This window comes from Stegodyphus dumicola, chromosome 1, assembly GCF_044657685.1.
Source record: "Stegodyphus dumicola isolate Sdum_Otavi_A_Nest chromosome 1, ASM4465768v1".
Lineage (NCBI taxonomy): Eukaryota > Metazoa > Arthropoda > Arachnida > Araneae > Eresidae > Stegodyphus > Stegodyphus dumicola.
Genome location: NC_140768.1, coordinates 116,088,520 through 116,114,055, shown reverse-complemented (window position 1 = coordinate 116,114,055; position 25,536 = coordinate 116,088,520). Strand labels below are relative to the sequence as shown.

General features: G+C 30.6%; 1 protein-coding gene across 1 annotated transcript in view; it reads right to left on the bottom strand.

Moving 5' to 3' along the window:
- Nucleotides 1-25,536, bottom strand: part of bys (Bystin) — a 45,215-nt gene that overhangs the window by 12,818 nt on the left and 6,861 nt on the right. Inside the window, exons 2-7 of the mRNA XM_085819651.1 lie at nt 10,093-10,178; nt 7,438-7,540; nt 6,174-6,306; nt 5,045-5,282; nt 1,776-1,854; nt 90-155 (exon numbers count right to left, since the gene is read on the bottom strand). Of these exons, the coding sequence (XP_085675777.1) occupies nt 90-155; nt 1,776-1,854; nt 5,045-5,282; nt 6,174-6,306; nt 7,438-7,540; nt 10,093-10,178 (705 nt within the window). The remainder of the gene's footprint in view (nt 1-89; nt 156-1,775; nt 1,855-5,044; nt 5,283-6,173; nt 6,307-7,437; nt 7,541-10,092; nt 10,179-25,536) is intronic.

Below are 25,536 nucleotides of genomic sequence, written 5' to 3'. Positions count from 1 at the left end.
TTTTAACATTTTACAAAAAATAATACAACAAATTAAATTTTTCAAAATACATACGATTTAAAGCAACCTGGAGAAAAAATATGGCTTACTTCGCAAAGTGGCAGAATAATGCCTTTGAAGAATGCAGCAGGCCTGAACAAAGATTTTTTCAGTGCCTAAAAGTAAAATAAAGAATTATGAAATATTTAATTTAATAAATATATATTTAGATTCGAGCTCAAAGAAAAAATATATCGAATTCTGGTTTTAGACAATGTACTGAATTATAAATATATAAACAAATAAATAAAATAAAATAATAGTGCACATAAAAAACAAACAAGTGATTCTAATCATGCTTATATAAAATTTTTTAATTAAATTATATATGTTTTTATTCATTTTAGAATAATGTTTATTGTATATGCTCACCTAAAGCAAATTATTTTTACAATGAAACCCAATCACTGACTTGCTTTCACTTTTTGCTCTTTTGACTCTTTTTTTTTTAAACTGAGTAGATTCTGCAAAATTTTTCCATAAATGCAGTTTCATTTAAATTAAGCTATTTTATTACACTTTACTATTCATCAATTTGAATTTGTTTTTGTAAATATATTTTAAGTATTAAATGTAAGGATTTAATTAAAAAACTATGAAAACTACTACTTCATGATTTTTGAGAGTGGGGAGATAACAGCTAACAGCCTAACATTTCTTTATTTTTGCAAACATTTTTAAAGCAATGTTGACAAATCAGCACAATAAATGCAGCTAGAAGAACTACATCATTTATGTATTTTTTTTTTAATACATTCAGAGACAAACACAATTGCAGGCTTTACTAAATTGGTTGTAGTGAAGTGAGAGAAAGAATGTTACATGTTCAGAATGAAAGTTGAGCCCAGTTTAGTTCAGATATGATTGGCTAATTTTAAGTTTTGGCTCCCAAATTTGAAATCACTACTGGCTGAAATGTTTAGGTAAGTACTGCACCATTAGTGTTATGTCAGAATTTTATGAAAAGGATTAATTTTGAAATTATGAAGACAAGAATGATTTACTATCACAATTTACTGTTTTTAGGACACATAACCAGATTAAAACTATTAAAGTTAGTATCTTGATTTATATGTTTTTTATCTTCCATAGCCTCCTTCTTAAAAGAGAAAAAAGGCTTAGTGGCAGAAAAGCATTTTTAGAAAAAAGCATTAGAGAAGGAAATAATAATAATAATAATAACATAGAAAATACAAATAATAAAATATATAACTTAAAAAATACAATAGCATGTAGATATATTTAAATTAAACAAAAGTCCTCTAGAATTTTATGTTCCAAAACTCCTTTTTTGGGAAGTCAAAATAATAATGATTCTTCAGTTAAGGCTTTCGTTACTCACAGAATACATACACAAATAAATAATAAAACACTTTTACTTATCCATCACTATTTTGATACATTATAACAAACTACAAAAAATTAGAATATTCTAATTTCTGTGACATTATAAATATTTTCAATACTGTATTACATCATAACAATTGTTATATTCTATTGAAATTATGGTTTCATTTTTATTTATTTTTCACTTTCAGTTCTTGGTATTATACAAACTGGAGACCTCAAGTTAAAATAGAAAGCCAAGAGACTACTGCATATATTAATCTGTTATCCTACATATTTTTTCATATTATAGCCATATAAAAAGAGCTTTTTCTTCTCTAAATGATGTAAAATTAAAAACCTTAGACAGTGTAAAAAGAGAACTGGGTACCATGTTAAATAATACGCACCTGATAAAGATGAAAATTTAAAGTCTTGCATTCTGCGATGTCATCACGTAAACGGGGAAGCAAAACCAAATTGTAGAACCTTTAAAAATAAACATATATTTTGCACACTCACATACTTTTTCTTATTATATAAATGCAAGCTAAATACTTATATCGAAGAAAAAGTAATAAAAGTAGAGGAATAAAAATGCTGTGAAACCTTCATAGACTTAGGATATACTTATAAATATATATTACATAGTAATAATTTAGTACATTAACATGAATTTATTGCTAATAAAAACATTTTTTCGCCCATGGGATGACTGGGTATAACAGAATAGTCCTAATGCAGCTCATGTATGTCATAAGAGGCGACTAAGTGGTATAGCCTGGCACCCTGCCCTGGGGGATTATATCATGGATTGGTCCTTCAGGTTGGGGGTTGGCATGGGGATTCAGAAATCTCAAACATTAAATCATAGATGGATACTTCTGCAGCCAGAGATATTGGACTGATCATTAATGAGAGTAAAACAAAATTTATGGCAGTAATATGTAAAGTATATAATCCCCTCCCACTGCAAATAAATTCTTATACTTTCTAGGGTGCTGCCCAATTTACATATCTCGGTACTATCATCTCTAATGAGAGCAATATTAAACTTGAAACTGACAACAGATTACTTAGAGCTAATAGATGTTATCATGTTTAAAGAATTTATTAATATCTAAATTATTAAACTTCACGGCAAAAATAAATCTTTATACAACTCTTATTAGAACTAGCATATTGTATGGTAGTGAATGCTGGCCATTAACCCCTTGAGTTTAACCCCCGCCAGTGCGTGGAGAACGAGGACTGAGCCCTCCAAAATGGAACATTGCCACTGGCCCATGCATTTTCAGCAGTTAAGCTTAATTCTACAAAAAAAAAAAAAAAAAAAAAAAAAAAAAAAAAAAAATCATACAAAATTAGCATTTTAATAGAATGGCCTCAGTTTTTTAAATAATTATGTACTTACTATACTAATTCTTAATATGTATTAACATAAAGAATATCACTTTAATAGAAATAAATGAAGCATGCAAAATACTAAAATTGTAACTATACACATGAAAACAAATAGTATACACACGAAAGCAAAGCTACAAATATGAAATGTAAACTAAAGTTAAGCAATAATTATCTGTAGGTAATTAAATTCCAATTTAAAAATTCTGCGGTGCATGGAATAATTCAAAATGAGGATTGACACACAGGACAATGATGGCTTTCTTTGCGAAGCATATGCTGAGCAAGTAAGACGCATCATGCATCGGGAAAGCTGATGTCTTTCCCCTTGTGTAACAATGCTGTAAAGTTACTTTACAATTTTTTTTAATTAACCAATTAGTTTTTAATTAACCAAGAAAGCTTAAGTTTTTAAATAAATATAAAAAAGGACAACCGGTCTGATTTTTCTATCATGGAAGTTCAGCGATGTTACACCCACTATAGTCAGTTACAAGTGTTTTCACACATTCTCCATTTTAATAATGAAAAACAAAACAACCAAAAAAAAAAAAAAAAAAAATGTAACTTACACAGGTGTAATTCCCAGTTCCTTTACATCAATAAATCTATCAAAAACCAAAAGCACAGAACAGAAACTGATGCTCATACATGAAGGTCAAAAGCCATGTGACTTAACCAATGTGAAAACATTATCATTTAACACCATCTACTGGCATTTAAAAATTCAAACAAATTGTTCCATCTTCAAATTATGCATATGAGACGCTAGTCTGAAGAGACTGATCGGAACTCTTCGCATATAAGGGATGATGGGCTGGTTAGAGTGGAATCATTATGTCGCACCTAAGGGACTTTGGTCCTGAATGGGTAAACAGAGACTGATGAAGACACTTCTAACCTTTGAAAGTAAAACACACTGAAAAATAAACGGCCCAGTTAGAGAAAATAATAGATACAGAATTTAGTTTAATCCATGAAATCTATAGTAAATACAAACACCCTAATATTGTCCAAGTCATCAAATCTTATCGTATCAGGTGGCTTGGACATATTTTTAGATGTGACAAATTGAACTCTGTTATAAAGGTGACCTTTGCAAGTGCAGAGGGTACCAGGAAAAATGAAGATCTTTTACAAGATGAATAGACTGCCTGGAGGCAAATCTCAAGACTTTAAAAATCAATCATTTACGGACCATAGTGACTGATCATATCCACCGGAGGAAGCTTGTAGAGATGGCCTTGGCCAATTGTAGTGCAATTGAAGAAGAAAAAATTTTTTTTATCATTACATGATAATGTTTAAAACAGTAATACTATTTTTACACGGCAATGTGGGCAAGTTCTGCACAAAATGCTTTCAAATAATGGCTGCTGATGAAATAGTATACTTTTCTCATTTCACATATTTCTGTTTATTTACCAGTTGAAAGTCTGGCCCTCATCTATGCCATTTGCATTTTCTGCATTCTCCATTTCAAGAAGATTTTCTTATCCAATAACATTTTGATTACCTACATCATAACTGATTGAGGCTAATAATTGAATTTTTGCTAATCCATGTGTGTAATATGAACTTTAAAAGTGATATAGAAAATATATTATGTAAAAATTAACACCATTTTAGTTAACAGCTTCACACTTAAGTTAAAAGCCAAATGACACAGATACTTCAAAAGAAGGAAGTCGCAGGAAGTAAAAAAATTTATGCCTCTTTAATGATTTAAGAATTACCGCATTAACCGGCATATAAGACACACTCCCTTTTTTGTACACATTTTTGAAGGATAAAACTTTATTACTGATCATTATAATGACTTTACAGTATTTTAAATACAAAATAATGAAAAGTAATACTTTCTGAAAATGCCCAATCTATCTGGGAAAAGACACCTTTTAATCTCCTTTGTCAATATCCAGACACTCATCTCCAGAGCTAAAGAAGAGTCACTTGAAACCTCTTCTAAATTCAGTATCTGAATCCTCATTCAACAAATTCTTCTATACCATCCAGTACATTACTAATGCCACACTTCTTAAATGATTTAACCACTGTCTCTGTTTTCACAGCATCCCATGAAGCTTTGAGCCATTCACAAACGACGTATTGACACATCAGACACTATACTATACCGGCGTATAAGACGCACCCCGTTTTTCAGACCTACTTCCAAAGGAAAACATGTATCTTATATGCCAGCAAACACAGTAATTTAAATTATTTCCAATATTTCAATATTAATTACAGATTTTCATGAAAAACAAAAATTTACCTTTGTGCCATTTTGTCTTTCAAATTGGATGAAAAAAGACGAGTAGCTTGATACATAGCTGCAGCTGTCCACTTATCAGGTTCTGTAAGATATAAAATTTGCTCCCAATTTGTCAGTTTTGGAACAACTTTGAAAGCTTTGGGTATTTTTCCACTACGGTAACGTGAAAGTACTTGGGCAACTCCTTTATACATAGGTGCTATTTTCTCCAAATCTTCTTGTCTCAAGCTTCCAGCATCTATTGGGGGGAAATTAATTTATTATTTTAATTCTATTATTTTATTATTTATTTATTTATTATTTTAATTCAGATTATTAATTATGGCAAAATATTAAAGTGCCTTTAGAAGAAAGATTCCACTGACACTTCATTAGAAAAACTTATATGAGAAAGGGAGAATGTGAAGTTAGCTTAGGTTTAATTTGTTTGACCACTAATATCTTTGAATTAATTATTCCTACACATTAATAACTGCTTTCAATAAATGTACACTACATTATACTATGATGCTCTAAAAACAATAAAAATGATTGAAAAACATTCCATTACAATATTTTAGAATTTAGGGTGTATGCAGGAGTAATTGTGAATCCATCTCAAAAATCCCGAATACTACAATGAAATGCAAAAATAAGATATAACTCCAAATAGTTCAGAAAAATAATATGACCCAAACACATACATGCACACACTATTTTCCAACAATTTCAATACGATGCAAAAAGTATAATTTTATAAAATTAATAAAAATTAATTTAAATTTTCCCACATCGTTTCACAATATGGCTTACCTTTTTTTTTGGGGGGGGGGCTAAGGTTCAACACATCCCACAAAACCACTTACATTTCATTCCAGCATTCAATTTCACCCTTTCGAGGTAGAACAACTTAAACATTGCATAATAGTAGCCTAACAGATATTCTTTCAATAATCAAATTTATTTCATTTTAAATCATTGTTATAACAAAGGATATTTAAAGCTAGTTTGAAATGAGTTTGAAGTAGTTTATATTCTCAATAAAGAGAGAAAACAGTCTTTCTCTCACTGAAGTTTTCTCTCCCTTTTAAGTTATTTTTCAAATCCATATGGAAAACAATTTGAGTAAACCAAGTTCTCCCCCCCTTACCTGAATACACGGACTGTATTTCAGTTTGCTTCTCAGTTAACTTTTCTTTAATAATATCAGCTAAAGTTGCTTTTTTTTGTGGATCTTTACACATAAAATTTTCCAAAGCCTTTTCATCTTCTTCACTGATTTTCTACATGAAAGAAAATTACATATAAGAATACTTCATAATGAATATTTATAATCACTTAGTTAATGAATATTTATAATCACTTAGTGAATGGATATTTATAATCACATTGTTTAAGACTACACAAAGTGAATCTGAAAAAAATGAGCAAAACTTTACGGGGTGACAGAACACAGCTATAAGAGCAATATTCATCAGAGAATATATGGTCAGAATGCAAGTGATGAGAAGTTAAAAGGTAATTTTGCACTGTCACATTTAAAGTATTAAGAGATGAATGAGAAGAGATACTTCAGAAAACATTTTATTAACAGAAATGTAATTGATGAAAAATGCACACCCCCCCAAAAGAGGGGCAGTTCTATATTTCACGTTCTACTGGGCCATTTGGTTAAATCCAGCTTGCATTTTTCATGTCTCAAAAGTGCTACTTAGGATATGTATTAGATTTATATATAGCGTTGTTCTAATATAGGTATTTTAACACAAAATCTGACCTTTTCTGAAATTACATGCCATTTTTTTTCCATATTTCGATTCCACGACTCAAATTATGCCAAACTGCTAAGTTTTGTAAAAATTAGCTCCTCAACGTTAATTGAATTTGACATATATTTGTTAATCTCTCTTTTTTTTTTATTAAACTTATTTGACTCCTTCTTCCAGAATTCAAAATTTAGGCTTAATCCAAATATAATTCACACATTTTTTGATTTACTTTTAAAATTTGTATTTTAAAATATTTTTTATAAATTTTTTGAAAAAAACCTATAAAATTATTACCATTGTCCTAAAGTAGATGTATTTCTAGGCACACCTATAAAAAATTAGAGTTTTTTTATTCAAAATTTTCTAAGATATACACGAATTTACAAATTGGAGCATTTTGAAATTTATTTTATTATTTTTTTTTTGATTGATAATAATGCCAAATGTGGTTTTACTCACTTTGTTAAAATTATTTGAAAGTATGAATGATAACGTTTTTCCCTGCTCGTCTACAGTGAAAAAAAGAAAAGGAAAATAGGTTGTTATAAATTAAGAAGTTCACCAAGTAAATTACTCTTGGCGAAAACCACAAAAAATAAGCCAAGATAAATTTTTGGATTGAAGATTCAACCTGTATACACTTACAATTTCTTCCAGACATTCACTTCCATTTATGCTTTCATCATCATCATCATCATCCAGTCCATCATCAATCAGCAAATGTGGCACCCGTGCTTTGCTGTCAGAACTGCAATGCACAATTTTGTTAATGAAGCACAATAAAATACTAAAAACAAACAAATGAAACTTATTCAGAAGTAAAAGAGAAGAATATCTGATAACACAGATCAGGTTTGTGAATATAAATAATTAAAAAATAACAATTTGTCCATCATTTAGTTTTCAAGTATTAATTGATAAAAATTCCCAAATTCTGGTAATTTTATGTATTTACTTTTCAGGTCAAAATATTTCAGTACAGGCATAAACGCCTGTTATAAAATGACAGCCATTAACTTTACTTGATAACATAGTCAAAAGTCTAATTAATTCTAATTTCAATTCCAGTGATAAAGTAAATTGTGTGTATGAAACTTTCACAATTAATTACTAGGTAAACATTTCAGAGTATTTATTTTATTTTTTCTTTCAGGCAGATAGTTATAATATACTGTATTGTAACTAAGCTTTTAAACTATTGTAAATGAGTATAACATGCATGAAAAATATTTTCAATGCATATAATATTAATATGCATCAGAAATTTCAACTATATATCTTAAAAAATCTCAGAGCTTTCAGATTTTATATTATGCCCAAAGGTTTTTTTTCCTAAATGTTTTGTGTGTTCCCTTTAGTTATTAAATATCATGGTCTTTGTATTTAAACCATAAAATTCAATTCAACAGCAATATCACAAAATATTTAAAAGAGCATATCTTTAGAATTTCCGATACACAGTCTCACGCACTGGAGATAAAAAAATTTTTTTCGTAGAGTGTTGCCATTTCTCACTTTGAAATCGTTGAGTTTCTTAATCACTTAATCAAAAACTCATAAATGTGTTACAAAATATGAAATAGATAATAAAAGAAATTCCAAATTTGAGCTTCCAAATACCCATATTCAGGTGGAGACATATGCTATTTAAAATTTGCTGGTTCTAGGTACAGTTGTTTTATCACAATGCGAGAAACATGCATACATTTATGCAGATTCTTCATTATTTAATTTCTTTAATTATAATACAGGGCTCTAATATTTGGTGGCAACAATTTAAAAAGTGATTTGCTGTTTATAGTGAATGAATGCACAAAATGTCAAAACAAAATTAATAGCCATTTGGTCAAATTGCCCCTTTGGGCTAAAAAAAATGAACTGCATTTATATTACATCCCACCTTTCCACTCTATATCTAACATCTATTAGAATTATCAATTATACAACAAATAAGATCTAAACTCTGTTTAATATGGCGTATTCCACCTATGCACTAATGGTACACAAGAACATCCCGTGGCTCCCAGACTACTCTGACTAGACTAACAAGTGACCACCTTAAATGCCCTTCCTTTGATAGTGGCAGAAACATCCACTCCACTTGCAAAAAAATGCTGTGAACATTCAGCTTCACCGGATCACATTCTGAGCTGCATTGGTCTTTCTATGGGGAACTTAACATCCGATCTCCTTATTATCAGGCGGTCAATAACCTTCTGGAGCTGATCTGACATATGTCTGATCTTTCCAGGATAAGCAACAACATATGTCCCACAAACATATTTCGATAATAATCAAGCCATCACAAACTTGTTAACAGAAACCACACAGATACATTCATCGATTTGTCTTAGTTATGCCACATTCTAGTTTTCCCATCTATAATAGAATTCAGTGATTTAAATGTAATATCTACAATTACTAATTAAAAGTAGTATCTACAATTACATTTAAATATCTACAATATTAGAAGGTTATATTTACAGTATCTACAATTACATTTAAATATCTACAATATTTAAATGTAATTGTAGATACTGTAAATATATATTAATAATAATGTAATTGTAGATACTGTAAATATATATTAATAATAATATAATTGTACATAATGTAAATATAATTAATTGTAGATATTGTACATATATAATATACAGATATCTGTAAAATATTTACAGTTACTAATTAAAAGTTTATGATCAAATGAAAGAAATGATTGACCTGTGGCAGCAATAAGCTATTCCAAGCAATAAAGATAATCTTTGATAATGATTCAAAGAAAACCTACATTTTTGGCATTAAAATGAGTTTTTATTTCATGAAAGTTATTTTTCGATTTCTATTCTTAATTAATAAACTGCTTTTGGTCTTGGCTGCTTCATGCTACTTTTCATTGGTACAAAATATTGATCATAACTCCAGAAAAACTTGGAAAAATTGTAGAAACATAGTTTGTTCTTTTGTGTTTAAATTCACCTGATCATCAATATATTAATAATTTTTGAAAACCACCAACCATCATGCTATGTTGAGAGTTTCTCCTTGTTTTTGTTTATACTATGCTGATGCTTATTATTGATTAAAAAATATTCATCTTGCTCACAGGGTCAGATAGCTCAATAAATTCATAATTAAGAAAACAAGCTGCCTAAAACAAATAAACTATCATTTCAAACTAAAAATCATTTTAGATTTTGATAATTTACTAATATAACAAAATTTTAATTTTAGTAAACAAAAACATATACCTATGATTGACATAAATAAAAATGGAAAATTAAAAATCATGTATAAATTTACCCTTTTAATCCCACTTCTTCTTCAAGATCTTCCTGTTGCTTTTTAACTTGCTTTAAGATTTTTCTTGTGAGTTTGTTATCTACAAGCTTTAAAGAGAACAAACAAAATGTTACATAAAATATTAATAATACTTTTTAATTAATTTCACACAATTAGCATTTAAAAATTCTAGTTTCCAGTTCAGTATCAGTTAATCTACTTATGCATAACTAGTGTATCGCAAGTTCTTATCGTGAAGAGTATCTTGAGTGTGTTGAGCTCCGACAGTGATCGACCAAGTTGGTAGCTGTATTTAGTGTTTTGCTGTGAAGCTTTCTTCACCTTTCCTGTAGCCTGAAGGCTGTAATGCTGATCGTTTCTCTGTGCTTGTCATAATTTTTTGGCAACTGTAAATGTGTTTTTGAAACTGTCCTGAGTAATACTGGCAAATAAATCACATTTTGATACTTTATCAAGTGTTGTCATCAATCACTTCAAATCCACGAACCATAGAACGCAACAATATTTATCTAAAGTGACAAGCATTATCAACATATGAAAGTTAACATATTTTACTAATTACATTCGTCTCCAAATCTTTCTGCAATTTTTTTGTGATAGTATTTTTCCTAAGTATACAAAAAAAAAAAAAAAAAAAAAAAAAAAAAAAAAAAAAAATTGCAGGCTCATTGCACAAACCTCGGCAACACTGGCATCTACCAACCACAACTCTTTGTTATGGTCTGAAGAGATTTTGCGGCAAAATTCTGTACTTCTGCAGAAATTTTACTGATGTTTTCTCCATTGCTAGCAAATTCCACAAGCACATATTTTAAAACTAAAGCAAAAAATATCACAGTTTGTTTATAAAAACCATTGGAGCTTGGAATACAACAAAATGAACACATTCGAAAATGGCAAAGTTGCTTGACTGAAGGTTTATTATAAGAATGGTTGCCTGAAGAGTGGTATGCACATGGTTGCCACAGTTTGGCACATTCTAAAAATTTGGAGACTTTTACTAAGGTGGTTGTGATAACACATAAGTATCATTAAATGAAATTCTACACAAAAGAGTTTAATTTTTTTATTCATTGAGTAAAACATGATAAATAATAAAATGAAATTCTCTTACATGGATATGTTACATACTTTTATTTTCCCAAACTACAGTTTTTTTTCTGACTAACATTTTACTATCCCAGAATAGCATAGTTATTAGTGAATGATGACTGGATATTATACAAGTTATATGTTTGGGATAAGACATGGAAGTTTTTTACAGGGTTCATACACATTTCTCCACACGGAAATTAAGTACTTTTAAGGACCATTAATGAAAAAAATTAAGAACCTATGAGCAAATGTAAACTGAATAAATTCAATTGAAGATATTATCTATGCCTGAATTTCACTTCTAAAATACCATCCTAAAAATAAAATAGATCCCTAAGTAGTACACACTATTGCTAAACATGAATTAATTAAGATAATTGTTAATAAGTTTGAGAATAAAAAAACTTTATGCAATTTATCAAGTAGCATTAAATATTTTACACTTATAATTGTTGGTCATATTTGAAAGAAGATAAGTGACATTTACGTTTTACTAAAAGTTAGCTTTATGTTGATTTTTTTAATGTCTCTTTTTGTCACATACTAGGTCAGTCTAAAGGTTTAGTAAATAATCAGGTAGATTTTATGTCAAACAGCATAGGTTAAAATGAGAAGTATGATCATAATCAGCATGATTCATAACAAAAGACTGAATGTTGTCACCGCTGCTGCTTGTCTAGAGAGAGACCTGCTGACTAGAACAAACCTGAAAGGCCTGATGTAGGCAAGGCTGGCAAGTGTTGAAAAGTTAGTCAGGTTCTGTTTGATGAAGTTAGTGTCGTAGCTTCATGTACAGTTCCAGGGGTTATAATCCAGTTAAATATACTTTAAGGTTTCAATAAGCCATTAAAGCACCAGAGGTGATAAGTTGTTTTGTATTATTTTAAGTAGATGCATAGAATATGTTTTACTTGAATTTTTACATTTTTATAATTAATCTTGTGACCACAGTGAGTATTAATCAAAGGCAATAACTTGCTTTAATATGTAGAGATAATTTTTAAGGGTAAGCAGTTAGATATAAATAATTAAACTAGGTAGTTTGATAACCCTAGTCATTATGGATTTACATGACCACTATTAAATTTTATTTTTTAACAATATTTGTTAAAAAAAAGCTCTATTTAAATCAAAATCTAATAAAATTTCACAGTTTAAAGTACATGTAATTTATGACACAGATCCTTAAACAATATTAAGATAATTACGCATTAAAAGCTACAGAACATTTATGTTTTGTAACAACAACAGTCAACAAAATATTTATCCGTCATTTTAATTTGAAGCCTTCCCAGACATTTTGGCTAGTTTATATCGATTTCCTTCTCTTTAAGCATCTTTTCTAACAATTAGAGATTTGTCTCAACATGCAAATCAATGCTCTTGCTAGTTTCTGCATCTTTATCTTGTCAACCTCTTCACAATGTACCTATGAGGGTTTAATTGATCTGGTAAAAGTTAAATAATGCAAAACGTCCTACAGGCGTGAAGCATATTATCGCTATGTCTGAAATTAACTACAATATCCAACAAAGGTTTAAATAAGCCTCTTATTTAAAAAGAGCTCAGAACATAAAGGCATGTTCTGATGCTAACAAAATCAATTACAGCTCACGGTGACGTAATTAAACAAGAACAGTCGAATTCAAACTAATAATGTGGACTAGTGGTCAAAGATTATACAATTTAATTTTAACTTAATCTCACTCAATAACTCTATCATATGAGGAAATAGAAATGGGGAATTATAGTAAAGGTTGAAATCATAAACAATTAGGTAATTTACATAATAATAACTGCACATATTTTTAAGAATAATTTAGTTTCTTTCTTCAACATTTTTCCTTTTCATTTTAGAAATTTTGGATTTAATTAAGGATTTCCGTTATTCTAAAAAACACTAAATGCATACAGAATGTACAGAAAAAGTGGCTAATTTTATTTCTTTAGTAATATGAACATTCAGAAGCAATATGAAATATATATAGTAAAGTACGGTTACAGAGATGATGAGGCAGAATTTCTAAAATTTAGTGACATACCGAACAACAAAATCTAGAAATGGGAAAACTTTTAGAATTTAGAGTAGGCATTGGAAGTAGAATTTAGAAAGGCTTTAGGAAACAGAATTTAGGATCCACAGAGATTGCATCAGAAGGGAAAATGCCTAGTGCCAGCTATGTGTAAGGAATATTAGATGAATCTTTTAAATTGTAACTTTTCAATTTTTTATTAATAAAAAATTCCCTTTCTATAATGCCTGCCCATGTAATAAAATCAGAAGCATTTTTGACATTTTCCATGCTTCTGTCTAGTAAAAAGTAGAGAAAATAAAGAGAAGATAAATATGTTAAGATTCTAGTATCAGAAATAAAACATTTAAATATAATGTTTTTATTGTTCTTCCAGATGTTCTCCGAAAATTAAGAAATTCATTGCAAACTTTCTGTAAAATACATCCATTACATGTTGATACCATGGAGACATTTTTCATTTTGGACATATATTTCTCGAATCTTCTAGAATCGTGGGTCTAAAAATCTTGCCTTCAAATCCTTCTAAACTTTCCAAGCTGCAATGTGTAAAATCCTAAAGAAAAATTATCCCTACCAATTCTGTAACAGCAAAAAGCCAGAAATATTTTGGGAAAAAATAGGAGGGAAAAAGTATAAAATTAATTTTATAGAGAAAACTGATGCACATTCTGAGAATTTTGAATATTCTGAGGCAATTACATGGGAAAAACTCTTAATATGAAAAAATTAAAAACGACATTTTTTAATTAATTACACAGCTAATTTTGCTTTTGCTAAGAGCTGTTTCATAAATTGGGCTTTATAGTATTATACCTTGTTTATTTTTCAGATCTAAAATATTGTATAATAAGTTGCCAAAATGAAACTTTATAATATTACAGGAAAAAAAAATGTCTTATTTTAATGTTATTTTTTAAATACAATTTCAATATACTATTACCATTATTTTAATGAAATTTATTAATGTTACAATGTTTTAAAAAAATCGTCAAAAAATTCTCAGACCTCGGAATTAAAAAGTTTCTATAGAAACTAATCTTAAAATCACCAAAATGTTGAAAAGTCGCCAAATTTAGAACCGTTTAATAAAAGAATTCAAACCCCCAAAAGCGAAAAGTTGTTTAAGAGCTCTTTACTAGAAAAAATGAATTTCGAAAGGCTTATGTTTCACTTCTTGCTTAGAAACTCGAGTATCCCATCATTTATATTAGAAATAGAAGCAAATTATGAACCCATTCAAAAGATAACCATATACAGTCAAAAGTCGTTAATCCGGACTCGTCGGGACTTCGGCGATTCCGGATTATCGATTTTTCCGGATTATAGATCATCAGTTTAAATCTCGTAAGATGGCATGCAGAAATTCTAAAATTAAAAATATGAAACCGTAATTTATGAAATAAAGAACAATTATGATCTAAAAGGTATCAAAATTTACACACACACACACACACACACACACACACAAAAAAAAAAAAAAAAAAAAAAAAAAAAAAAAAAAAAAAAGAGCTTAATATTTATTTGTTTACTTTATTAAACATTTCTCTCAATGTAAGTTGTTTAAGTTGCTTCATTTTATGTGATAATACTTTCTCTTTAATTCTATAAAAAGACATAATTTCTTGTTCAGTTACAAAGTTCCGCTCTTCAAGTCTCGTTAATTGCTGTGCCGAGAACACCGACTAACTTGTCAATTGAAATTTTTTCGTTTTCACTAGCCTCCCTGTCACATTCTTCATGTCTTTATCCATTATTTGCAGTAATTCCACTTTTTGTTTGTTGGACATCGAAACATACTTTCGTTTTGTAGATCCTTTCGAAGTTCCAGCATCGGAAATTCTATTTGACATAATCGAAAGTTCAAGTTTACTTTTATAAAATTGCTCTTACTGTCTGCAAAAAATAATAAGCGGGATCCAATTCGAAGATTAAGGAACAACGCAATCATTAACATTAACTGAAATAGACAATTAGATAATTTTAGCTTACACCGCCTGTTATACATTAAACGCGCAGGCGAAAACGTATTCTGCACTTGCGCACACACATATGCGCAGTAGTCAAGGTCTTACGAGCATGTGTAAAACGGCTGTGCGCATGTGCCAACGCGGCGCATGCGGAGAAAGTTTTTAGCTTTAAGGTCCGGATTATAGATCATTCCGGATTATGGGTGTCCGAATTAACGACTTTTAACTGTAGTATATGGCAGTGAATCACCAAAAATATTCCTCAAAATGCTAATTCACACTCAAAATGACAGTCGTAAAAATAGACAGAAATTTCAGATTATTAAAATTAAGGATCTTCTGCTGATTTTGGCCAAAATTAAGGACTTTTAAGGACCAAAAATCGATTCCAAAAAATCTAAGGACTCTTAAGGATCGTACGAACCCTGTTTTATTATTGCATCTTTGCAGAATAGCCACAACGCACGGTATGCTAATTTATAACCTGAAACTGAGAGTACAATTTCAACTCCTATGAAAGGGAATATCTTGAATTTTCATAAAAAGCATGCTGGCGAACACTCAATTTTTTAATAATAATATTAATGAATGATAGTTAGATTATATACATTTGAAAAATGGCTATATTTAAATAGTAATATATTGTTAAATACTGCAAAAATTCTTTGGTTTTACAATATGAAATGGAATTATTGAGAAAGATTAGCACACAGTTTATATCATAAATTTATGTTATTGTTTAAATCATTGTTCAAAATTTGATTCTGCATCTCCAGATCGCACTATAATATATTTCTAAGCATAATCAGTAAATCAATTAATTTCTTTCAGTGCCTGATAACAAGGTACAGTTAATACTGATGTTAACTAATTAATGATTTAATCTTTGAGTTTCACTTACGTTATGAATACTATGTGGTATAAATCCACATGTAAGTTTATTTTCGAACATTCAACATAAATAATCTGCAGGACTATTATTAAATACATTACGAAGTTTTTAATCCGGAATGATCTATAATCCGTACCTCAAAGCTACAAACTTTCTGCGCATGCGTAGCGTTTACACATGCACGTTTAATGTATAACGGATGGTATAAGCTAGGCTAAAATTATCTGTTTCAGTTAATGTTGCAGACTGCGTTGTTCCTTAATCTTCTAATTGGATCCGGCTTATTATTTTTTGCAAACTGTTAGAGCAATTTTATAAAAAGTAAGCTGGAGCTTTCGATTATGTCAAAAAGAGTTTCCGATTCTGGAGCTGCCAAAGTATCTACAAAGCGAAAGCATGTTTTGATGTCCATCAAACAAAAAGTGGAATTGCTGCAAAAAATGGATAAAGGCATGAAGAAAGTGACAGAGAGGTTAGTGAAAATGAAAAAAAATTCGATTGACAAGTTAGTCGGTATTCTCGGCACAGCAATTACAGGACTGGAACAGTGGAACTTTGTAACTGAATAAGAAATTATGTCTGTTTATAGAATTAAAGAGAAAGTATTAGCACATAAAACAAAGCAACTTAAACAACTTACATTGAAAGAAACATTTAATAAAGTAAACAAATAAATATTAAGCTTTTTTTTGTAAATTTTGATATCCTTTAGATCATAATTGCTCTTTATTTCATAAATTACGGCTTCATATTTTAAATTTTATAATTTCTGCATGCCATCTTACCAGATTTAAATTGATAATCTATAATCCAGAAAAACCCCTAATCCGGAATCGCCGAAGTCCCGAGGAGTCCGGATTATTAAAGACTTTGCACTGTATATCTTTAAAAAAAAAAAAAAAAAAAAAAAAAAACTTTTTTTAACATCAGAATTCCCATTTATTTTACTTATTATTAGCCCACTTTTTTGCATATTGGTTGACTGTGCTTTTGGATTGAAATAAACTGAGAAATTGCTTTTTCCTTCAAATGGAATTAAGGCAAAATTTTCAACTGTACTTTATAAAGCCATTCTATGCAATAAAATATATCCATACTAAATTGTGGCTACTATTTTGTCTTTCATTTAAATTTATTAATTTTATGCATTTTTACATATTTGTAGAATCAGACTGATGAAGCCTCTAAAGGTAGGTAGGTCTTCTTTTATAAAGGAATAGATAATGAAGTTTTTTTTTTTTTTTTTTTTTTAATCATTTGTATATGACAAGTTCTATACCTGTTCTACAGACAAGTCTAAATTTCTACAGTTAAAAGTACTGGAATTTTCTAGAGGTTCATCAGGAATAGGAACGAAAATAAAATGATAGCTAAGGCAACAAATAATAAATAATTAAATAAAATATAAAAGGACAAAAATATTAATAAATTGAGTTGCTAACAAGCAACTAGAAATAAATAATTAATTAAAATATCATAAAAATTAAATTAAAATAAAATAAATAACAAAAATAAAGAGGATAGCTAAACAAAAGAAACATCAGTAAATTCACAATAACAAGAGCTGATATAGACAATAGAAAGTAGATTTTTTTCCCCCTCCCCAAATGGGTTTTTGTTTCTTATGAATTTGTTAAGCATGGCCAAACCTATCAACCGTTTAGCTGTCTCATCACTGATAACGTTGTGCAAGGGATTGTCTGATATTATGTTTATGAGAAAGCTAGAGGATTCATAAACAATCAAGCTTTATACAGAAGCTGGCTGGCAATTCAAATTGTCGTGGCGCGCATTGAACTGGAAGTTGATCTGTCAGCACTATCTTCATCTTCAGGGCAGATGTTTTTATTTTATTCGGCTTATAATTCCTTACTAAATGTAGTATTTCATCTCAATGTACTCCGTTTTTGATATGATTTAAATAAAATTCCTTGTCATTATAAATATCACGAATACACATCAGATAGTTTTCTGGTTGCAATTTTCTAATTTTGACTATTCGTAATGAATGTAAGAAATGTTTAATAAAGTAAACAAATAAATATTAAGCTTTTTTTTTTGTAAATTTTGACATCCTTTAGATCATAATTGCTCTTTATTTCATAAATTATGATTTTATATTTTTAATTTTATAATTTCTGCATGCCATCTTACCAGATTTAAATTGATGATCTATAATCCGGAATCGCCGAAGTCCCAACGAGTTTGGATTAAAGACTTTTGACTGTATACGTTGGCCACAAAAATTAAAAGATAATGAGAAAAAATATGCTCACTTTGCGTTGCAACCAATGCCCAATGCTGTAATTATTTACCTTAACTAAATACAATTGATACTTGATGCATCCGGAAATATGCAAATTCCATGACTGACAAAGTAGTGTGCAACAGATGCATGTTAGAATTCAGATCTGCAGTGTTGTTTACTTACTGCAGTGTTAAGTGTATGTGTTTCTGAGAAAGATCAATATTCAGTAGTTATGGCTCAAAGGCATCATTTAACACTTCGAAGATGGGTGATCGAAACTAAGACCAGAATTAAAAAGATGGCTGTGGCCAAAATTTCGACCAGAGAAATTTTTTTTCCATTATCATTCAGAGTGTGGGGATAGTCACTGTATGATAACCTTCCCCTGACACTTTTCCCATTACTTCCGTATCTCACAACTTTGGGGTTTTGTAAAATCCTTTTCATTTTCCCTCAACAGTGGAATGTTAGCTCAAGACACAAACTTTCATTTGTGTTTCACATGATTTACTTGCTCTTTAGAATTCTACATAAATTACCTAACTATACTGATATACCTATGTGTATGGTATATACATATGCAAATGAGGTATGTGTCAAATCCAATACAAACGTAATTGTGTACTTTTATGCAAAGAGATATATGCATATTATATGCACATGCAGATAAAAGCATACACATGTACATATGTATAAGTACCATACATATATGATAACTGTGTATATGATTACCAATGACACTAACTTCTAGTTATGTGTTAAAGCAGTCACATGTAGCTACAGAAAAATTTACTCATTGTGTACGCTAATTGTGTTGTGTGTATATATATATAGATATTCATATATGTATATGCATGTATGTAAGAAAAATAAAGAATATATAAAAGATTAAATTAGCAGTATAAATTAATTTTCCTTCTCTATTCTAAAAACAATAACCTCTTTCTGCACTGAATCATTTCTAGATTAATCCATGTCATATGACTCTTACATAATTCTGGTGATGTAAATAGAACTAAAACTGAAGAAGCCAATAGTAATTTTGCAGCAATATTAACTATCCAATCAAAAGGCATTGAAAACTGAAACTAACTCAGTCTGATTTAAGATCTAACCCTGAACATAATGCACTTGCTTCCTACACTGGACTTAGCTAGACTGCAGCCTATCTGCTCTTTCTTACTGAAAATTTACCTAAAATGTAATCTTTTTGGGATAGGCACAGTTAACGCCATCAAAATTGCTAGTCATTATTTCTAAGTTTGTTTTATATATATATATTGTTATATATATATTTATCACATATATATGTGTGTGTGATATTTTGGCAGTTGTTTGGCCGAGTGGAATACAGCAGAATGATGATGCAGGAGTTTGCTTTTAATTGCACATCAAATAGTGTTTTAAACTAAATACGATGAAATCTAGGCTTTTGACATCATAACTATTCTAACAAAGGGAAGAAGGATGAGAAGCGCAGTACAGATCTTAGAAGCATAGGGTGAAAGCGATCTCTCTGACATAAAATGCCGCGAGTTCTCTATTTATAGAAGCAGTTACGTAATAGGCTGGAATTTCTTGAAAGTACTGGTCTAGGGGGAAGATCCTGAAATTGTGGAAAGTTAATTAGCGGCTGCTTGTTTGCACAGAGCAAAGCCATCGTGTTTTTTTTATATTTTACACGTATATATGTGTGTATCTACTATTAAAAAATCACAGATTTACATTCAAATATTATATTAATTTATATTTTTTTGCAACTGGCCTTGAAGTTTTATAAAAAATACGAAACATGATAATATTGATGATTTTATGGAAAGAGACTAATTCCCCTTATACAAACAGGATCTTTGCAATAATTAATCTTGTACATTTGCTTTCTATTTTTTTATTTTTAATATTTGATTTTTATTAAATAAATTAAAAACGTTTTCCCCATTTTGCTTTCTACAGTTTTACAGTATTTACTAAGATTTAGCTTTTAAAAAAGCTCTCATTAAACTAGCATATAGTCTTTGTTTCCTAGGAGACAATTAATATATATATATAATTTAAAGTAAAGTAAAAAGAACAAACGATAAAAGATATATATATAAAATTTAAAGTAAAGTAAAAAGAACAAACAATAAAAGATATATATATATACATATATTTTTGCTTTAACTTATTTCTTATTAGAAATTGTACCTGTATTGATAACAGTCAGGCCATAACTTCAGTCAAATGAATATCACCTAATGGCATATCAGTAAAGTCCATATATATATATATATATATATATACGAATGGTTCTCGAAGGTTCTATTCTCTGCTGCAGCTAAATAAAACTTCTGTTTTTAACGTCCTATACACACATACAATGAACATATGGGCCAGCTTAACTCAGAAAGTCTTTAATGAGTCCTTAGCCCACCAGGGGCCAAGCAATAAAATGTTGCTGAACACTGGTAGTTCAGGCTGGGATTCGAGTCCTGACGAATAGGCTCACTACATGGACATTTTTTTAGTTTACCCCACACGTAACACAGATATGAGCCAGTTCCCTTAAAATGTCCTCCATGAAGCAGCCCTCTCTTTCCCTGTAGAGCCTAATGGCGGAGAATATAATAAATAAATAACGTCCTTAAAAATGCTATTTATCCATATAGGCAAACAGCACTAGGAAAATTCTGCATAATCATACTATATTATCCAAGTATGATATTATATTATTGGCCCTCCCTCCTGCGTGCACTTTCGCAACTTGGAATTCCTTGTGATTGCTATCGTATGATTATAAACTACTTTCAGGATAGGACGATTGGTTTTTCAGTAAGATCTGATTTGGATAGCTATAGTTACTTCAAGATAAAAAAAGGATGCCCACAGGGGTCGAATAGCTCTCCAATACTCTGGAACCTGGTTATTAACGATTTATTACATAGGGAGTTACCTACTAATGCAAAATTACTATGCTATGCTGATGATTTAATAGTTTTGATAACTGAGTCCTCCCTCGAGAAGATTGAAAAATTTTTTGTGAAATTTTCGGATATTATAGAAGAATGGCGTTTGAATAGAAAATTGAAATTAAATATTACCAAAACCAAGGCTATGTTCTCGCGGGGAGGTAAACATACTAGATATCTCAGATTACGATATAAAGGTGAGAAGGTAAAGATAAGAAAAAATTTAAAGGTCCTTGAAGTTATTTTTGATGATAAGTTATCATTTAAATATCATTTCGATATGGTCCATAAAAAAACAGATATTATTTTATAAGAGATCCTTCTCTGGTGAGATTTTAGCCATTAAGAGTAGGAGTATAAAACAAATTTACGAATGTGTTATTGCTCCTATTATAACGTATGGTGTTGGAGCTTGGGGTTCTAGGGCGGCGGAGTTGCTGAGACTAAGGAACAAATTGAATTCTATCCAGAGAGGCTGGCTGGTAGCAATCACAAGACTTTTTAGAACTGCTCCTACGGAAATTGCGAATATACTTGCGGGCATTCCGCCTATCTCGTTGTCCTATGACTTTTATTATAAAAAGGTTTTATCGAGATCAAATAAGATTGACTTTTATACATATACAGATGATATTGTTTTTAACACTGCTTTTTATATTTTTAATTGTCATCTTTTACATCCAAGGGAAAAAAGATCAATTACTTTTAATAGATGCATTCCTGTATTTAATGATATTGATGTCTATACGGATGGCTCGGGGTTGGATGGAAAAATTGGCTTAGCATTTGCAGTGTTCTATCATGGACTGGAGATTGAAACTGCGAAGTTTAAATTAGAAAAATATAATTTGGTGTATCAAGCCGAACTGATTGCTATACAAAAAGCCTTGGAGTGGCTTGTAAGAAATCTAAATGAATCACATATAATTACAATACATTTTGATTGTATGCCAGTTCTTCAAGCAATCTCTGACCCCGAGCAGCAAAATTTAAATATTCAAATTATTAAAAAATTGGCGATACAATTGGAGGTAAGGTATCAATTGAATTTTAATTGGGTTAAAGCCCATATTGGTTGTTTGGGCAATGAGAGGGAGGATGTCTTAGCAAAGAAGGCAACAATGAGTAATGATATTGAAACTGTCGATGTACAAGCCTCCAGGAGAAGATGCATTAACATTATGAAGTGTCACATTGTAGATAAATGGCAGATTCAATGGGAAAACTCTGCTAAAAATAATATGTTCATGAAGATTTTTCTTCCTAAGGAAAATATGAATATTAACAACGACATTGACTTAAATCAGTTAATTACAGGTCATGGGAGATTCCATGTTCAAGATAATGATTTATGTAAAGTATGTACAAAAGTAGGAGACAATGTCCACTTTATTACAGAATGTAAGTTAACCAGATGCATTGATGGAGAGAACATATATTTTGTGAAAAATGGCTTACTTAGGTCAAGAGGAATAGTGCATAAGAATTTGAAGATTATTAACAACAATAAAGAAGCCATTGACATTGTGTGATTCGTGTATTTGTATAGTTGAGTGGTGATTTTTGTACTGGTGTAGCCCATACACAGTCATAGGGCAAACTTTGTTTTGCAAGGTGGACCAGGCTACGCCCTTACAAAACAAAACTATATTATCCAATTTATCTTATTTCATATTTTACCAAGACATTAAATTACTTTTCGGTATAAGTTTTTTTTTTTTTTTTAATTAAGAATGAAATAGTCATCACTGTGGTGAAGTAATAACGAGAAATACTATTTTAATAGCATTTGTAATATCAGTATTCCTCACATTTCAATGCATGAAAATACAAGCTCAATCCATGTAGAAGTGACCTGAATAACAGCACCTATATTTTGACATGACGCTTAGTACCTGCTTATGATAAGTCCAGTCTTTACACAACTTTTAAAAGTACTCATGTTCCACATGATGCCAGTTAGTTCACCGGAATGTGAACCAAGCACAGCTATCAGTGCTCATCAATTTTACGACTCAACTTTTAGTGGGTATATATATATATTACAGTTAATAAATCCACTTGAAATTTTATGATATTAGTATTAATTTCATCAGTTTTTCAGTGTCATCAACAATGTACATTTTCTTTGTATTTTCTGTTTTTATTGTAATTTTTGTATTTAATATTGCTGTCTGAAACATGCAAAATGCAATGCAATACAATGAAAATATGATAATTAAATTAATTTTTTAAACTTCAGGAGAATATTAAAGACGCTAAGGGAAAAAATAAGCTTTTATCACAAAAATGTGAGACGGATCAACAAACAGTAATGTGGTTGAAAAAATGATTAAATACAACAGAATGGGGGAAAATTAATAAATTAAAAAAAGAAAAAGGAGAAAAACCTAAAAGGTTTTCAGATTTTATACTGTGGCTAAAAGGGCGTTTTTATAACATTTTGTGTTACCTTTATTTATCAAATATCATGTTCTTTGCACTTACACCATATAAAATTCAATTCAACAGCAATATCAGAAAATATTTAAAAACAGCATACCTTTAGAATTTCCAATATGCAGTATCGCGTGTTGGAGATAAAAAAATTTTTTTTTTTTTCTGCACAGCATTGCTATTGCCCGATTTGAAACCAGTGAGTTTGTTTATCAAAAATTCGTTAAAGGTATACGAAATTTCAAATAGATAATAAAACAAATTTGAAATTCAAAATTCAGGCTTCCAAGTACCCATGTTCTAGTTGGTTGGAGGACTACATTATTCAAAATTTGATAGCTCTAAATACCATTGTTTTTTCACAGTGCAAGAAACATTGCCATATAACATGGAATTGCGAAAAAAACCAGCACAGAATGCATATCGCCACATTTGGTGAAATTAGGGCGTATATCAGAGTTGTACCAAACATTCATGCAGATTCTTCATTATATAGTTTCTTTAAATATAATACGTGGTGATAATATTTGGTGGCAACAGTTTGAAAAGTGAAACGACTCAGAATGTCGTTTTGAAACTAATAGCCCTCTGGGTCTTTGGGATTAAAAAAAAGTTAATAAGAATAGTAATGAAAAAGAGAATTGAATCTAATATCATAAAAATACAAGGTGATTTGTTATATATATAAATATAAGCTGTTGCATACTGCTTGTAATAAAATGAATGCAAATAGCCAATTGATATAAGAAACAAATGGTCAAAGATCATTTTCAAATATATGAGGGTTGGAACTTTAATAGTGGCAACACAGCTGAAAAAACGCTACGCAACAAAACCAAAGAATATCGCATATACCACACGTGAACTACATACCTACCTTACCTCTCAGCAAAAAGACTCGGCCTGCCTACGTCACGCGCATGCGGAGTCACGCGAAGAACGGATCCTTGTATTAGCTCGCGGTCTAAAGTAAGTGTTGTCAGGATGTTTTCAAAACAAGAACAACGATGTTGGATAAAAACTGAATGTGCCAGAGGTTGTACAGCACGACAGTGTCATCAAGGGCTTCAAGATGCTTGCGGAGAATTTGCATTGCCTTACAGAACCGTAGCAAGATGGGTGAAAGCATACAATGAAGGACGCCAAAACGTGGCAGACATGCTGCGGCCAGGTCGTCCGATTGTCAGCGATGCAGACGTGCAAGCTGTTGCCGCACTAATGGACAGTGATCGCCGCCAAACGATTCGTCAGCTGGCCGGACAAACAGGATTAGCGCATATGACTGTGCTGAACATTCTGAAGGAACGCCTGTCCATGAGAAAAATTGCTTCACGATGTGTTCACTACGATACGATGCTGCCCAAATCCACCTGGAGCGCTATGAGTGCGAAGGAGATGCTTTTTTACGCCATATCATTACGTTGGATGAGACTTGGGCCCGATCGTACCAGCCAGAACTGATGACGCCAATCAAACGAATGGCGTCATCACGGGTCACCACGACGTTCGAAATTTCATCAGAACCCCAGCAATGTTAAAGTTATGGTGATTCTCGTGTACGACTGTGATGGTGTCATCCTAACGCATACCGTTCCCCCACAGCAAACTATTACTGCTCATTTTTTGAGCACAATCTCCGACCAGCTTTGAGAAAGAAACGGCGACACTTTCTGCGGAACGCTCCTCTCATTTTGCATGACAATGCTTGGCCGCAAGCAGCGCAAACTGTGACTGATTTGTTCAAGCGATGGGGCTGGGAAGTGCTTTACCATCCACCATACTCCCCAGATCTAAGCCCTTGTGACTATGACTTAATTCCTAA